Source organism: Diabrotica virgifera, chromosome 4 (assembly GCF_917563875.1).
Source record: "Diabrotica virgifera virgifera chromosome 4, PGI_DIABVI_V3a".
Classification (NCBI taxonomy): domain Eukaryota; kingdom Metazoa; phylum Arthropoda; class Insecta; order Coleoptera; family Chrysomelidae; genus Diabrotica; species Diabrotica virgifera.
Genome location: NC_065446.1, coordinates 129,692,155 through 129,708,413, shown reverse-complemented (window position 1 = coordinate 129,708,413; position 16,259 = coordinate 129,692,155). Strand labels below are relative to the sequence as shown.

The 16,259-nt window shown below is 33.7% G+C and overlaps 1 protein-coding gene across 2 annotated transcripts in view; it reads left to right on the top strand.

Annotated features, from left to right (window-relative positions):
* Positions 1 to 16,259, top strand: part of LOC114335879 (WASH complex subunit 2C) — a 136,242-nt gene that overhangs the window by 60,346 nt on the left and 59,637 nt on the right. For both annotated transcript variants that reach the window (XM_028286169.2, XM_028286168.2), the window contains exons 8-9: positions 2,528 to 2,701; positions 2,800 to 4,018. In XM_028286169.2, the coding sequence (XP_028141970.2) occupies positions 2,528 to 2,701; positions 2,800 to 4,018 (1,393 nt within the window). The remainder of the gene's footprint in view (positions 1 to 2,527; positions 2,702 to 2,799; positions 4,019 to 16,259) is intronic.

Genomic DNA, 16,259 nt, shown 5'->3' with positions numbered 1-16,259 from the left:
GTAGGTAGGCTTTCAGTAGGTTGTAGTAACTTGCTGGGAGAATTGTTTTTATTTTGCATAACAAGCCTGGATGCCAGACTTTGTCAAAAGCCTGACTGATGTCTATAAAGGCCGCTGTGGAGTACTGCTGGTTTTCAAGTGACTGGTTGATGGCGTTTACTATGCGATGACATTGTTGTATTGTTGAATGGCTTTGTCGAAATCCGAACTGGTGATCTGGGATCCAATTTTGTGGATTTATTTCTGCATTTATTCTGTTCAGGATAAGTCTTTCAAGCAACTTGGAGATTGTTGGTAATAAGCTGATATGATGAGACATCTAGAGGGTTTTTGCCAGGCTTTGGTATCATAATTATTTGTCCAATTTTGAGTGCTTTGGGCCAGTAGTTACATCTGAGTATTGTATTGAATATGTGCAGTAGTTTTACTATGCCCTTTTTGGGTATTTCTTTTAACATTTTTGCGGTTATCAGATCTTCACCTGGTGCCTTCTTTGGGTTTAGGGTGGCAATTACGTCTTTAATTTCTTTGGAGTAAATGGTTTTATTCGGTCCTGTATCTGTAGTGGTTCTTCTAATACCGGCTGTCCACTTATATTTTCCCCCATTTTAACTGCCTATAACTTCTAAACGGCTCAAGATAGAAATATGCGGTTTTCGCTGAAATGTTTTATTTTAGTAAAAGTTTTGTTTGAATGGATTGAATTTTGTATATCGCTTTTAAATAAAAAATGGCGGATTTTTGAAAAAAAAAACGTTGACTTTTTTTAATGAAATGCCCAGTATATTTTTTTGTGAGTTGAAAGAACGGTCATTCACCTATCCAGCGATATAAAGTTTTTTAAAATCGGTTGTCAAATGACTGAGCAATTAATTTTTAAAATAAGAGATGCAATGTGGAAATCACATAACATAATATCAATTTGCTTAGTTATTTTAATCATGTTATTTAGCAATGTGATATCCACGCTGTACCTCTCATTTTAAAAATTAATTACTCAGTCATTTGACAACCGATTTTAAAAAACTTTATATCGCTGGATAGGCGAATGACCGTTCTTTCAGTTTACAAACAAATATACTGGGTATTCCATTAAAAAAACTCGACGTTTTTTTTTTCAAAAATCCGCCATTTTTTTTTTCATAATTGAAAGCGATATAAGAAATTCAATCCATTCAAACAAAACTTTTACTAAAATAAAACATTTCAACGAAAACCGCATATTTGTATCTTGAGCCGTTTAGGGGGTGAATAAATGTGAAATCCATAAAAAAGGTGAATAAATTATTTATTATTATTATTATGGACAAAGACCCATTTAGAGGTAAGATGCCAAACAAAGACGAAGTATTGTTATTCTGATTATTCTTTTCTTTGGTATAGGTACTGACGAATTCATTATATGATCTAGTTAGTTGTCTATTGTTAATATTTACTGTTCCTTCAGTAGGTTCTGGCTTTGGGACTCTCTGGGCTGCTCTATGGGTCTGTGGGCCAACTGAATTGTTTTATTTGTTTATATTTAATTTTCTGGAGCTTCTTAGTCACCATACACCCTCGATAGTTTTGCAGATGGCTTCCTCCACAATGTACACCCTTAGAAGTAGCATCTTTTGGTTTGTTGCACTGGCATATTAGATGGGTACCAGTGGATCTTACTCATCTAGGCTGCTTTCCGCAGTATCCCTTTGCATGCTCATAAGGTTGGCACTTTTGACACTGTGGTAATAGGCCTGGATCTCGCGTACCAAAAAAAGTTGATTAATAACAAGCTGAAAATTTGTTAATAGCTTAACGGTGTCTAGTCGGACAAACTTTGATGTACGGGAACACTGGAACAGGGGAAGTTTTCATTGTGGAACAGGTTAAAAATTTGGACCGTCAGACTACGAAAACGTCCCATGTATTTTGTCGGACAGAACTTCTAATGGATTTGTTACCCTTTCATTGAACTCTCATGCAAAAATCAGACTGCTATTTATCACCTGTCATAATTCCTGTCATTTTACATATTCTACTTGTCGGACTTATCAAAATGCCCAGTTGATGATAAACACCAGTCTGATTTTTGCATGAGAGTTTAATGAAAGGGTAACAAATCAATTGGAAATTATATCCGACAAAATACATAGGACGTTTTCGTAGTCTAACGTTCCAAATTTTTAACCTGTTCCACAATTAAAACTTCCCCTGTTCCAGTGTTCCCGTACATCAAAGTTTGTCCGACGAGAGACCGTTAAGCTATTAACAAATTTTCAGCTTGCTATTAATCAACTTTTTTTTGGTACGCGGTATCCAGGCCTATAATAATAATTTATCTTTTTTTAATGGTACAATATCCACTTTCATGCCCGTTATGTCTGTGATTGCAATTATTTTATTGACATCTTCTTTTCTGAACGACAACATAATAGTGTCTATAAATGACACAAGTTAGAACAAAAATTGTACTTCCAAAGACGGTTAAGTTAAATAAGAAGTATTCACGTCAAAACCTCACATATAGTATATAATTCTTCAAATTTAGATCTCCAAAGGACTATTCGACAGCGAGGAAAGTGAGGATGACGACATATTTACCTTAAAAAAAGAAGAGAAGAAAAATACCTTCCTGCAACCACCGAAGACGACTGTACCTTTAATTGACGATGAACCTCCATCCATAGATAGTGAGAATAAAGTGGAGCAGCCTGTTAAAAAGGTAAATATTGCTGTACAAGTGTTGTTTTATCTTTGTGAATCTGTGGAATCTTGACAAGAAGTTTTACTGGATCACTAGGTGTTTTTTTTTGTTTGTAGAAACCTGTCGGAGGTGTTTCGATATTAGGAAACCAAAACATCGGAGACATTTTGAAGAAAAAGCAAGAAATCAGCAATCATAACCCGGAAAACGTCTCTCCCAAGAATATTATAGCGCCTACTCCAAAACAGAATACTCCTCAAAAGCAATTTAACTTGTTTGATGACGCAGATAATTTATTCCCCGATGCTGGTGCCAAATCAACACGAAAACAGCACAATCTCTTCGACGACGACGATGATATTGAAGAAGGCAGCAATAAGAAAGATATTAAAAACATTTCCAATGTAGCTAAGGCTGAGGTATCGTCGCAGAAGTCCAAACAGATCAAAGGTCTCTTCGATGAAAGCGAGGAAGATTCAGAAGACGATATTTTTGGCTCAAACAAAAAGACTGCAAGTACTAAAACCAATCAGAACAAAAAGTATGATCTTTTTAGCGATATTGATGATATATTTGATAAAGATAACAGCATTGAATCAAATAAAAATAAACTCTTTAGTGATATTGAAGGAAGGAAAAAAGTTGTGAGCAGTGCAGAAGAAGATTTAAGTAAAGTTCAAATTAAAAGAGAAAATGATTTTGACACAAGTATTCTAGCAAAAGAAAGAATTATGCCAGAGAAGGTAGAAGTTTCCAAAATAGATGAAGACAATACTGGTTCCAAAACACACTCAAACCAATCCAGTATTATTAAGAAAGAAGATGTCGATGACGACTTTTTAGTTAAAAATAACAAAAAGAACGGCAAATCGAAGAAAATCAGCTTGTTCGATGACGACGGCGACGAAGAAGAGGAAGACGATCTATTCTCTAACGTCACTAAAAAGATTAACTTCAAGCTATTTGAAGAGCCGGAAAGCACTGAGGATCTGTTCAGCATTAAAACTGAAGTGGAACACCAATCGGTCAAAACGGCTCATGTAGAGGCGACTGATACATTCGTAAAGAATAAAACTGAACTTGAAGATGATTCTAAAGGTATAATCGATGCTCAAAGTGCTGAAACTGCTGTTCGACAGGTACCTTTAGTGACTGGACGTGTTACTTCAAAAGATATTCCAGAAGTTGATACTAAAAACGCTGAAAAGATAACTGATAATGTTGGTGAATACTTAGATCCGGTCAATAACTTTAAACCAAAGAGTGGATCATCAATTGATGACGATTTGTTCCCGAAAGAAGTAATAGTTACTGATGATAATAATTTATTTAAAGGTAAGTTAAATATGTTATCTACGCCAATGATATACTAACTACTGTAGTGTTGTGTAACACTTGTCCTTTTATTACTATACAGTTCCCGATACGCTAGTAGACACACGGGTACATTTAGCTAATACAGTCCTGGCCCCTTCACCTGTTACACTGTTTACTTTCATGTCTAGGGATGTTTAGAATGTCAGAAAATGTATAGAAACCGATTGGCGATGTTGTCACAATGACGACTTCTCTTGGATTTCGGCGGAACTAAAATTGAGGCATTTTTTCTTTTTATTGCCCTGCTATAATGGGGGTTTTTAATGCCAAATCGTTGTCAGTATTTTCGAAAATCAATATAATTAATAAATTTTAATACAAAAGATTTAATAGGGAACTTGCATAAATTTTTAAATTCGAAAAAAATGTTACAAATCACAACACAACATAATTTAAAACATGTATCAAAGATAAAAAAGTTTTGTTTGTCTTTCGTTTGGCCCCTCAAGACGATTAAAAATTCAAAACAGGTGGTGCAAAACGCTTCGTGACGTCACTTGGTTTTACATTTACATTTTTCGAATAAAGTAAACAGAATTTTAAATTAGACGTTATAAACGTCAGTAGAAAATATATTTATGTGACGTTACAAGTGTTTTTGATCGTTTGAACTATTCATAGAAAAATTCGTACTTTTACAAAATGGATTTATTTTCAATAGTAAACCTTCGTTCCTTTCCTTCAAAAACAGTATAAATAGTATGGTATAGTTAGACCCAAACCCAGACATCCAAAGTGAAAGTTATCCTCCAACACCAAATTGTTCTATATGGTCCACATAATGTTCAGAAAAAAGTCACATCATTTTGAGCGTCGGGTTTGGGGGGGAGAGGGGGGAGAAATCTGCAAATTCGTAATTTTTTGTTTTTCGTCAATATTTCTAAAACTAAGCGGTTTAGCATGAACAACCCTCTACACAAAATTGTTCTACATTAAATTTGAAATAAAAAAGGCCCTATGCATAACCCTTCTAAAATGAACGGTTCCAAAGTTACGGAGGTAGTATAGTATAATTGGTCCAAAAAAAGGCCTAACCCAGACATTCAAAGTAAAAGTTTTCATTTAACACCAAATTGTTCTATATAGTCCACATATTGTTCAGTAAAAAGTTACACCATTTTGAGCGTCCGGTTTGGGGGGGAGATGGGGGAGAAGTCGGTAAATTAGTAGTTTTTTTACGTTTTTCGTCAATATTTCTAAAACTATGCTTTAGCGTAAGGAATGTTCTGTAGAAAAATGTTCTACATAAAATTTAAAACAAAAAAGGTTTTATCCATAATTGTTATAAAATTAACGGTTCCAGAGTTACGGAGGGTGAAAAGTGGAGGTTTCCGATACTTTTTATATTTACCGATTTCTCCCCCCTCTCCCCCCCAAACCCAACGCCCAAAATGGTGTGACTTTTTTCTGAACATTATGTGGACCATATAGAACAATTTGGTGTTGGAGGATAACTTTCACTTTGGAAGTCTGGGTTTTTGGTATAGTTATATCATAAATATTGCCCAAAAAAATATAAAAAGTATCGAAAACCTCGACGTTTCACCCTCCGTAACTCTGGAACCGTTGATTTTATAACAATTATGTATAGAACCTTTTTTGTTTTAAATTTTTTATAAATATTTTTTTATATAACATTGTTTACGCTAAAGCATAGTTTTAGAAATATTGACGAAAACCGTAAAAAAAACTACTAATTTACCGGCTTCTCTCCCATCTCCCTCCCAAACCGGACGCTCAAAATGGTGTAACTTTTTACTGAACAATATGTGGACCATATAGAACATTTTGTTGTTGGAGGAAAACTTTTACTTTGGATGTTTGGGTTAGGCCTTTTTTTGGACCAGTTATACTATACTACCTCCGTAACTTTGGAACCATTCATTTTAGAAAGATTATGCATAGGGCCTTTTTTATTTCAAATTTAATGTAGAACAATTTTGTATAGAAGGTTGTTTATGCTAAACCGCATAGTTTTAGAAATATTGGCGAAAAACGTAAAAAATTACGAATTTAACGATATCTCCCCCGTCTCCCCCCAAACCCGACGCTCAAAATGGTGTGACTTTTTTCTGGACATTGTGTGGACCATATAGAACAATTTGGTGTTGAAGGATAACTTTCACTTTGGATGTCTGGGTTATGCCATCTTTTGGATCAACTATACTATTGGGACCGTGCAAGTTCGGCAAAGCGACCTCTATTTCTACGCTCTGTACTTTTATTCGCACTTTTAATTATATGGGCCAATTATATTAGTCGTGGTTGCTGGATAATTGTCAAGGCCATAGTCCAAAAAAATAATAAGAAGAAAAAATAAGATGCAGGTTATGTTATGCAAACGTAAAAAATTGTATGTAGTAAATAAAATTAGGTATTAAAATGCAGTACTGCAAGCAAAATACAATTAATTAAATTTACCTTTATATAATAATTGCATATCATATCAATATTGTGGAGCAATATATAATTTTTCTGCTTCAATGACAGAAGGTATGAAATATACGTCAATTTTACAATTTCAATTGACAATATGAATTATTTAAGATAGTTGCAATATTTCTCCGCGACTCGCGCACGGTCGTTTCTCGTTTCCCTTCCAAGTACTTGCACACCGCGAATACTAAAAACTACAATTTTAACAAACTGGTATATATTATTCTTCTTCTTCTTCTTCAGTTTATTGGCCTCCACCTACTTGGGTATTTGGCCAGCTCATCGTCTCGGAACAAGGGAAAAATCCCTTATTCACTTACAATTTGGAGTTAGTACATTGTACAATTTGTTTCTTCTTCTTCTTCATCTTTTTCTTCTTCTTCTTTAGTTAACTAGAAATTTTGGTTGGTGTGGGACAAACATGACAAGATAAAAAAATTTCACGCTGCAACCTCTCTTTCCTTGTCTAAGGGGGCAACTGTCTATCAATACACAATGTTCTTTTTCTTCTTTGATTTAGGAGAAATTTTCAGTTGGCATGGGACAAATACAAAAACTTAACTTTTTTTTTCCAACGACATTAAACTTTACTCTCTCAAGGGCAACTGCCGACTACTACACATGGCATGGGACAAATTCAACAAAGACACAAACTTTGCTCTCAGGAGCAACTGCCGACCATTACACAATCTTATTCTTCTACTTCTTTTTTAGTTTACTGGCAATTTTGAGTTGGCATGGGACAAATTCAACAAAGACACAAACTTTGCTCTCAGGAGCAACTGCCGACCATTACACAATCTTATTCTTCTACTTTTTTTTTGAGTTTACTGGCAATTTTGAGTTGGCATGGGACAAATATAACAAGACACAAACTTTTTTCTCTCAGGGGTAACTGCCGATCATTACACAATCTTATTCTTCTATATCTTATTTACAGGCAATTTTGAGTTGGCATGGAATAAATACAACAAAGGCACAAACTTCTCTTATACAGGGCAACACCTGACCATTACACAATCCCATGTTGTTGCCTCAGATAGGTATAGTGAAAGACCCAGGTGATTACAGAATGTTTATATAGAAACAAAAGATTATATTATTCGGATATACGAATTATATTTTCACGTGTACTTTTGACATATTTTTCAAATTATTTATAATATATATTATTACAATGACATACGATAAATGTCATTAGAATATAAATATTTTTGACTTATTCCACGACGATGAGCTTGCCAAATACCCAAGTAGGTGGAGGCCAATAAACTAAAGACGGAAAAGAAGAATATACCTAAATATAAGGTTGTGTCTAGGTATACGTTACCGTGTACGCAAATAAAAAAGTTAGAGTGTCAGTGATTTCTTATTTTTTATTTGTTTAGTGTTTGTTTTTAAATTAACTACGGAGTGTGGACAATTATTTAGTTCTTTTAATGAGTTTAAGAAGATTTTAAAACAGTACGAAAAAGATAAGAGAATATAAATTAATATATATTTTTTTTAGTTATAAATGAAATAGTATGTATTACCGTAAAAGATTAAAATAAAAAGAAGACCTAAAGCTTTCACAATAATAATTAACTTGTTCTGAAGCTATTATCCTTGTGGCATTTTTGTAATCAACTATTCTAAATGGGAACTAAGCCACAATTTAACCAAAAAATGATTTTATTAACGTTTCGACGTCTAAATCGGACGTCGTTTTCAAAATACAAAATATTAAATTAAACAAAAATGGTGTTGCTTAGTAAAAAATTTTTCTAATAATTTATTTAATCTGACTAATTTTTGTATTTTGACAATGATATCCGATTTGGACGTCGAAACGTTAATAAAATCATTTTTTTAGTTAAATTGTGGCTTATTTCCCTTTTAGAATAGTTGATTATAATAATTAACTTACGTATAAAAATTATTTTAGCAATATTTTGTACGTGTCATATCAACTAAATACATATATTTATTTTGCTAACCTAAATATATACTTTTATATATACATACATTGATTTATTACAATTAAGTTTGAAACATCTAAATAGTTCTGCTTCCCTTCCCTTAACAAGTATTTTTCTATCAAACAAACACTAAACATATCAAAATAGCATGTACCAAAATATACAGTCACTGCGCACGTTAAATAATGAAGTCACTGGCTTGATCAAGTTTAATTCGCGTGTACCTAACTTTTTTATTTGCGTACACGTTAGAGTGTACCTAGACACAGCGAAATATAACCATAATAATAACTAATGTAAAACTATGTGACGTCACGGGTCGTATGAACTATTTTATACCGCAGAAGACTTTAAATATATGTATTTCTAAGTTATTACGAGTTTTTGAAGCGTGAAATTTTGGAAATCTCATTTTTAAACAAAACTGAACATTATTATGTAACAAAAAAAAATGTGCAAGTTCCCTATTAAAAGTTTACAAACCTTTTATCAAAAGTGTTATTCTTTGTATGTTCTGTTACAGAATATTTGGAGTAAATTTAGGATGAACGCGTTTTTTTTTTGATTCTACTGATGCTGGTAGATTAATCGATAGGACTACTAAATTTTTCACTTATTGATTTTCGAAAATACTGACAACGATTGTAACAACGATTTGACATAAACCCCCATTATAGCAGGACAATGAAAAGAAAAAAGGCCTCAATTTTAGTTACGCCGAAATCCACGAGAGGTCGTCATTGTGACTTAACATCGCCAATACAAACATACATAGAAAGTTGACAGTTAGCCCAAGCCTAGCAATTAGGTACCCGTGTGTCAACTAGCTTGGCGCTTACTGTATATAAAATATATCATGTATGACTTTACAATAACAACCTTTTCTGACATTACTTACTTATTCTTGGCTTTACACAGTATATTCTGTTTACTGTTTACCACATCCTAATTACCATTTCTTCTTTTCATATACGTCTTCTTCAGTAAGGTTTCTTTTTTTCCATTGCTGTTTTTATTTGTCTGTTCCACTGTAATCTAGGACGTCCTATTTTTCTCCTTCTGTATGGTTTCCATTTTCAAGTTCTTAGCGGTTATCTCGTCCAGTCTATTCTTCGCATATGTCCATACCAGAGTAATTTTTCGCCGTGAAACGGAAACAAGAGGTGTATTATATTTCAGTTTGTTCAGAGAGCGCCATAAACACCCTTACTAGTTTCATTCTTATTATAAATCATCAGAGTATCGAATCACGACAAATATAACTCAATAGCGGCATCTGGCTAAAACAATTCAAAGTTTTTTTAAGAAAATAAAACTTTTAATGAGGCCAAGTTTCTGGTTACGCCATTGTGGTTTCTATTACTTGCAAGCCATACGAATGTTGAATTAAATATGATTAGGGGAGGTCTATAATTTGCACCTCACTTCCCATCTATTCAACGTAGCAAAATTCCAACGAAAACATGGTCACAATACTCAGAAAGGAGTAAAACTAATATTTATTTATTAAGCGCAACAGGCCTTGTAGGCCTAGGGCTAAAATGTTTACATTTCTGATTACATAAATAATATATATATATATATATATATATATATATATATATATATATATATATATATATATATATATAGACCGGTCACTCTAGTATAGAGTATAGGTCGCTCAGGTTCATGAGCTCTTTTAATCCATTTCATGCGGTGGATTGGTCCGCATAATTCCTCTTCATTATCCTTTATAGATTTTCGTGTTTTTTTGCTTTTTCTGTAATCTGTTTCCATTCTTTCCTATTCTGTATTTTTTCTCTCCAGCCTGTAATTTCCATATTGGATATATCCTCTCGCAGTTGGTCTTCCCATCTTATTTTCGGTCTTCCTCTAGGTCTGTTTATTACTGGCGTCCAATTTGTTATCTGCCTAATTAGTGCATCTGCTTCTCTTCGTTGGATGTGGCCAAACCATTTTAACCTTTGTGCTTTAATGAATCTCACTATATCTTCTCCTTCCATTAGATTTATTATTTCGTGATTCATCAGAATTCGTATTTCTCCTTGATCTGTTTTGATTGGGCCATGTATTCTTCTAACAATTTTTCTTTCTATTATTCTCAATTTTTCTTCATCTTTTTTTGTAAGGCACATTGCTTCTGCTCCATAAGTGATGACTGGTCTAATTGCCGCTCTATATATCTTTGTCTTTGTTTTCTTGCTTAGGTTTTTATCTTTAAGTAACTTGTGGTATTTCCAGAATGCCCTATTCCCTGCTTTAACTCTTTCATTTATCTCTATGCTTCTTCTGTTTTGACCATCTACTATCACTCCTAAGTATTTAAAGCAGTCAACCCTTTGGAATACATTATCACTTATTCTTATCTCTTTTATTCTATTTACTTGGTCTTGATTTCTCGTACTTATTAAGTATTTTGTTTTTTTCTGATTAATTATTAACCCCCTGATTTTTGCCTCTCTTGTCAATGTTAGCAGTGCATCTTCTAGACTTCTCTTGTCACGGGCTATCAACCCTAGGTCGTCTGCATACCCTATTATTTGTGTAGAACTTTGGATTATTGTCTTTTTTGTTAGTCCTGTGTTTCTAATTACTCCCTCCAAGGCTATATTAAAGAGCGTTGTCGATAGGCTGTCACCTTGTCTTACCCCGTGTTCTATGTTGATATTCTTCGTTTCACCATCCACTGTTTTGACCTTTGCTGTTGTGTCCATCATTGTCATTCTGGTCAATCTTATTAATTTTGCAGGTATATTCATATTTTTCATTTCTTTTAATAGCTGTTTTCTGTAGATGCTGTCGAAAGCCTGCTGGAAATCAATAAACAATATGTGCAATTCTATGCCATGTTCGTAACTTTTTTCGATTGTTTGCGTTAAAACGTGGATTGCATCAATTGTTGATCTCCCTTTTCTAAACCCCTGTTGATATGGTCCTATGTTTTTTTCTGTGTATCTGGTTAGCCGATTTCTTATAATTGTTGTCATGATCTTATATGTTGTATTTAATAGCGTAATTGCTCTATAATTGCTGCAAAGCGTTGGGTCTCCTTTTTTAAAAACTGGTATAATGAGTCCTTTCTTCCATTCTTCAGGCATGTATTCCTTTTCCCATATACTGACCATTAATTTATATATACGGTTTAGAAGGTCATCTCCTCCATTTGCAATAAGTTCATTGTTAATCTCATCTGGTCCTGGAGTTTTGTCAGATTTTAGTTGTTTTACTACTTCTATAAATTCTTGGTAGGTAGGTGCATCTTCTTCTTCATCTCGGTTATCTGTTATATCTTCTTCTTCTGTGTCGATTGCTTGGTTGCTTGTATTTATATCTTTAAAGTGATTTTCCCAATCTTTTTTGCTTATTTTGCTGGTCACTTTGTTACCATTATATTGTTGTTTTATATATTCAAACAATTTTTTGTTGTCTCTATTATTTGTTTCAATCTCTTGCATCTGATCTGAGATCCATGTCTCTTTCTTTCTTTTATAAAGTTTGGCCGCTTCTCTCTTTTCTTTCTGGTATTGTTCTCTTTCCTCTTGTCCGCTATTTTCAAGCCATTTGTTTCGTGCCAGCGTTTTCAGTTGACTTTGGTATCGACATTCTTCGTCAAACCATTCTTTAGTTTTTTTATTTTCTTGAGGTCCTATGGTTTGCTCCGCAGCCTCTATGATGCTCATTTTTATATTTTTCCATTCCTCTTCTACGTTCGTGCCATTGTACCTCTTTAGTTTTTGTACTAATTCCTCTGAATACTCTTGTTTTGTTTGTTGCACTTTTAATTTGGTTAAGTTCCACTTCCTTCTTTTTCCTACTTTATTATTAGCTTTGATGATTTTCATCTTCATTTTGGCTATTAAGAGTATGTGGTCAGTGTCAGCGTTTGCTCCTCTAAAGGATCTCACATCTTGTATTATCTTTGTCCATTTTTTCGAAATCAAAACATGATCTATTTGGTTGCCATCTGATCTCCCTGGTAACATCCAGGTTATCTTGTGTTCCCTTTTATGAATAAATTTCGTACTGACGATGTAGGTATTTGTTGCTGCTGCCAGATTGCAAACTTTTGCCCCGTTATCGTTTGTGACATTGTGGATCGTTTCTTTACCTGCTACATTTTGGTTGTAGCTCTCTTTTCCCACTTGCGCGTTAAAATCTCCCAGTATTATTAAGATATCGTTCCTAGGAATATTTTCGCAGGTTTCTTCTAAAAGTTCATAGAATTCCATTTTATCTTGTTGGTCTGCTTCCTCGGTAGGTGCGTAGCAGTTAACTAAAGATATATTGGCTTGTTTATTTTCGATTCTGATGTAGGAGATTCTTCCATTAATAGCTTTGAAATGTATAACTTTTTCTCTCATTCTTTTGCTCACCATAAAAGCTGTTCCATTTTTCCCCTGTTTGTCTTCTCCTGAGTAATACATAGTAAAGTTTTTCTTCTTAACTGTTCCTTCATTTTTCCATCGTATCTCCTGTAGTGCTAGTATTTCTAGTTCGTATTTTTCCATTTCTAAAGCAATTTCCTGCATTTTCCCTACTTTTAGCATTGTCTGGATATTCCATGATCCAATTTTAATGGGTTTAGCTCTTTTATTCATGTTAATTTTATTCCTCTTTTTCTTGTACATTGTTTTATTATTATCATTATCCATTTCCTTAGCCGGATCTGTTTCCACTATCCTTCGGTTTGATTCTTTCAGTTTTTTGGATTTTCTCTGTTGTTTCCAGTACACTTCAGCTTTAAGTCTTTTATAATGTTATTCCATTCCCAAAGTTGATCGTCTATCCATAATTTTTTGAAGCCCATCTTCACTTTCTTCCCTGCTTCCTTTTCCACCTCTGCTCTTTTCTTTACTTGCCTGTGTATTCTTCGTTCTTCATAGGTTCTTTGTTCGTCGATAAATATTTTTGTACCTTTGAGGATTTTCTTTTGTTCTATTATTTTCTTTTTATCTTGTATATTTTCCAATTTTGCTATTATGAACGGCTGTGAATTTCTTGGTCTAATTATCTCTGTTTGTTCTATTTTAGCTTCAACGTTGAGTTTTATTTTTAGTAAATTTTCTAGATTTTCTTTTACATTTTCTTCTCCTATTTTAATTCCCCTGACTATTACGTTTTTCTCAATTTTCTTTTTCTCCTCTCTTTCCGTTCTATCCTCTAGGTCGCTTAGTCTTTTTGGCACTGCCTCATTAAATTTTAGTTTGCTTAGCGTTTCCATTTCTTCTCGCACTTCTTTAATTTCAGCTTTCATTTGTTTATTTTCTGCTCTTATTTCACTCATTTCTTGCTTTAGTAGCATATTTTCTCTTTTCAGCTCCTGGTTTTGATTTCTTAATTCTTTAAGCTCTTCTTGGATTCCATCCAATTTTTGCTCTATCCTCGTATCCCTTGTTTCCATTCTGTCCAATTTTTCTCGCAAATCTTTTATGAATTCTTCCATGTTGTTACTATTCGATTGTTACTATATGATTGTTACTATTTGATATACTAAATATATTTTTTACACACGTATAATTTGGCTGTCTGCGGTAAGTGCAAAAATCCGATTCAACCTCGCGGAGATTTTTGCCCTTCTTAGACTGGCCTATTTAAAAGGGTATTTATCACCTCAGTTTTAAGAATTTTCGCGATTTATTCACAGTAAATTTCCGAACTTGTTTATCTAGCCAAGCAACGTTGCCAACCACATCTGGCTAAAACAATTCAAAGTTTTTTTAAGAAAATAAAACTTTTAATGAGGCCAAGTTTCTGGTTACGCCATTGTGGTTTCTATTACTTGCAAGCCATACGAATGTTGAATTAAATATGATTAGGGGAGGTCTATAATTTGCACCTCACTTCCCATCTATTCAACGTAGCAAAATTCCAACGAAAACATGGTCACAATATTCAGAAAGGAGTAAAACTAATATTTATTTATTAAGCGCAACAGGCCTTGTAGGCCTAGGGCTAAAATGTTTACATTTCTGATTACATAAATAATATATAATATAATAAATAACTTAATATAACTTACATAACTTATAAATTTTATTTAATTACACTTCAGTCTTTTTATACACTCCTTCACCACCTCCCTCCATTTCCTTCTGTCCAATGCTAGTTCTTTCCATCTCTCAATGTTACTTTTCTTCAAGTCTTCATACACACTGTCCTTCCATATTTTCCTTGGCCTGCCTTTCCTCCTCTTTTGTATTGGTCTTCGTGAGAGTACCATTTTTGGCATTCGTTTACTTCCCATTCTCTCGATGTGCCCCAAGTATCGTATTCTCTGTGCTTTGATCGTCGTCGTGATCGTTGACTCTTGATATAGTTCTTCCAATTCTTTATTGGTTCTTCTTCTCCACTGACCTTCTATTTTCACACCTCCATATATTGCTCTTTGCATTTTTCTCTCCCATCTTTCTAAAAGGTCTGTTTCTGACTTTTTGAGCACCCATGTTTCGCATGCGTATGTTACTGTAGGTCTGATAACAGTCTTATAAATTCTTATTTTTGTTTTTCTTGATACGTATTTGGATTTGAATAATGTGCGTAATGCTCCATATTTTTTATTTCCCTTAGCTATTCTTGCCTTTATCTCCCCTTCTTCATGACCATTTTCATCTATTTTGGTTCCCAGGTAAATAATTTCTTTGGCCCTTTTGAACGAGTATGTTTTTTCTCCATCTATTTGTACTATGATGTTATTCTCTTTTTCTTTTTGGATCTCTCCCATTATCATATACTTTGTCTTTTCTTCATTTATTTTAAGTCCGAATTTTTTGGCTTCTGTTATTATGTTTTTCATTAACTTTTGTAGTTCTTTTTTGCTTGTTGCTAATAGCGTCAGATCATCTCCAAATGCTATGCATTGGTGGCCGTTTTTAAATATCGTTTCTCGCATGTTTATTCTGCTTTTCCTGATTATTCCTTTCAATGTTAGATTGAATGCCGTTGTTGATAGTGGGTCTCCTTGTCGTAATCCTTCCTTGGTTTCAAACTTTTTGGATGTATACCCTTTCCAGGCTATTTCGTTTGTTGTGTTTTCCATCGTCATCTTTACCATCCTGACAATTTTACTTGGTATCCCCAATTCTTTCATCAGTTCGTACATCTGCTGTCTATTTACTGTGTCGTAAGCCTGCTTAAAGTCTATGAACAAAGCATATAGTACTGTTTATGTTCGTAACAGGTAGTCAGTATTTCTTTTAAGGCAAATATTTGGTAAGTCGTTGATCTGTTGTTTCTAAAACCTGCCTGGTATTCTCCCAGTATTTTTTCCGAATATTGACTTAGCCTTTTTCTTATACTTTGTGCCAAGATTTTGTAAACTATTTCTAATAATAGTTTCTAATAATAGCCTCTGTAGTTTTCGCATAGCATTCTATCTCCTTTTTTATGTATAGGGCATATCCTTGCTATGGTCCACTCTTCTGGCATTTTTTCTACTTCCCATATTCTTTTTATCAGGTCATATATCTCTTTCTGTAGTCTTTCACTCCTGATTTTATCATTTCGGCCGATATTTCTGTTATTCCTGGGCTTTTGTTATTTTTCAAACTCTTTATTTCGTTCTTCATTTCTTGTTCTGTGGGTATTTCTATTGCTATCTGATCATCTTTAATTTCATGATTTGTTTCCTTTTGTACTTCGCTCTTATTTAGCAGTTCTGTGAAATAGTTTTGCCAGTTTCCCATTATTTTTTCCGGCTTATTTAGCAACATCCCTTTATCATCTCTCATATATGGGTTGTTTTTTTGAAATCCTCTATCCATTTTTTTGCTTCCTGGTAGAATGATCTTATTTCTTTTGTT